The sequence below is a fragment of the Cynoglossus semilaevis genome, chromosome 11, assembly GCF_000523025.1.
Source record: "Cynoglossus semilaevis isolate Cse_v1.0 chromosome 11, Cse_v1.0, whole genome shotgun sequence".
Taxonomy (NCBI): domain Eukaryota; kingdom Metazoa; phylum Chordata; class Actinopteri; order Pleuronectiformes; family Cynoglossidae; genus Cynoglossus; species Cynoglossus semilaevis.
The window spans coordinates 4,227,637-4,229,504 of NC_024317.1; the positions used below are offsets into that span (position 1 = coordinate 4,227,637).

The window sequence follows — 1,868 nt, forward strand, 5'->3', positions numbered from 1 at the left end:
GACTCTTAAAATAAATTATTTTATTGCATTTGTGAAAATTGATTTTTTTTTTAAAATCTTCCCACTTCATGTTGAGGTAAAGGACAGAGAAAAGGATGAACCCTTGCCTTCTTAGGAGCCACAGGACGTGGGTCTCTCTGATTGGAGTTGAGGGATTTCCACACAGTGGTTTTAGACATTTCATCAGATATATTAATGTCAGAGGGGTCACACCTGGGGAGCAGGGAGAGAAGAGGGGTTCAGGGAGCAGATGGTGGAGGGAGGGACGGAGCGAGGGAGGGAGGAGGAGGAGGGTGAGGGTGGGTGAGAGGAGAACCCTCAGGATGTTAGTACAGGACAGGCCTACACACACATTAAACCACGTAGTTACTGTAGGTGGACAGGAGGAGTGAAGACGTCTACCCCCCGACCCCCCAGTCAGACGGTGTCCAGTCTGTGGTGTGTGTTCTTACCGTAGGTCGTGTGCTTTTGTGGTCTGAACGGTCTTTTTGCTCTCCATCTGAATTTCAACACTGCTTTTATCTTCTTTCTTTTCACTGAGCATCACCTCTGATTCCTAAAAAGATTTATATTCATGTGAATAAATGTAAAAAACAAATCAAATCAATCATTTGTTGATCTTTACATAATAGAAAAATAAAAAGGTGATACCTCTTCCATCTTCTTCGAGGCGTCATCCAGTTTTATTTTCTTCCACTCAGGCATTAAATCATCCAGGTAATTCAGCTCTCGTTTAGAGAAGCAAAGGTCCAAAAGTTTACGGACAAAAACAAGAGCCAGCACCTGACGACGACGCAGACAAAAGAGAAAAAGTTTAATTTGAAAGGAAGGAAAACCTAAGGAACAGAGTAAAGTGTCACAGCTCACCATCATGGGAAAGACGATGGCCGCAGGTGAAGTTTTGATGACCCACAGCAGCACCAGGCAGGTGAGCTGGGTCAGAGTGAACAGATGGACCTTTCTGAGAGGAACATGTCGCAGGTAGGTGAAGTCTGGTTGGTGCTTCGCTGGCATACCGAAGAGCTTCAGACGGTCGAAGAACTGAGGGGAGTTCAAGAAGAAGACAAGTGGAACAGAGGAGGGAGGGAGAGAGAGGAAGTTCATTTAAACCAGCTACAGGAGATGGAAACAAAGTCAAATTCATTTCGTTTATCTGTCAGAACGCAATTAATAATGAAAGCGTTAATGGGATCAGGAGAGATTTTTAACAAGTTGGAATTGGCTGGAGAACAGACGACTTCTTCTGCCCTCGTCAGATGTTGCCTCCAGGCTCCTTCATGTTCTTTTTCACTAAGTCTGTGACCATTCTCTGGGGTCTCCATCTTTTTTCTATCGTTTCACATCTGAATTTAACCTTCTCCCCTCAGTAAACTTCCAAATTCTCTCAAAGTTGACTCTTAAAAAGTACAGTTTGTAATCTTATCTTAATAGACCAGATATTAAATATAAAATATTATAATATTGTTATAATGTAATATATGCTGTTTTGGTTCGAACATAGAGTGTAATTCGTTTAGATAGTGTTTTGGTTCAAACAGCGTCGAACATAGAGTGTAATTCGTTTAGATCGTGTGTTACCTGGATGCCTTTTAATGACGACGCCCCCATGTAGAGGAAAACACCGTACAGCACCGGCATAGGAATGAACTGGAAGAGGGAACAGCAGAAATGGAGACGGAACACACTGATTACTGTTAACAAACAATATCCAACTTCATGCTTTACTCTGCTGATTAAATAACTCAGGCCAAGACGCGACCAACCTGCAGCGCTCCAGTCATGAAGACAGAACAGCCCATCAGCCGGAAGCTGACCAGGGCCGGCAGCCTCTGTTCTCGGATTCCCAAAAAGCGAGGTCGGCTTCTCGG

General features: G+C 43.6%; 1 protein-coding gene across 1 annotated transcript in view; it reads right to left on the bottom strand.

The window, feature by feature from the left end:
- Positions 1–1,868, bottom strand: part of slc4a8 (solute carrier family 4 member 8) — a 21,380-nt gene that overhangs the window by 924 nt on the left and 18,588 nt on the right. The window contains exons 20-25 of the mRNA XM_008320048.3: positions 1,764–1,863; positions 1,579–1,647; positions 868–1,041; positions 652–783; positions 453–556; positions 108–213 (exon numbers count right to left, since the gene is read on the bottom strand). Coding sequence (XP_008318270.1) covers positions 108–213; positions 453–556; positions 652–783; positions 868–1,041; positions 1,579–1,647; positions 1,764–1,863 — 685 coding nt within the window. The remainder of the gene's footprint in view (positions 1–107; positions 214–452; positions 557–651; positions 784–867; positions 1,042–1,578; positions 1,648–1,763; positions 1,864–1,868) is intronic.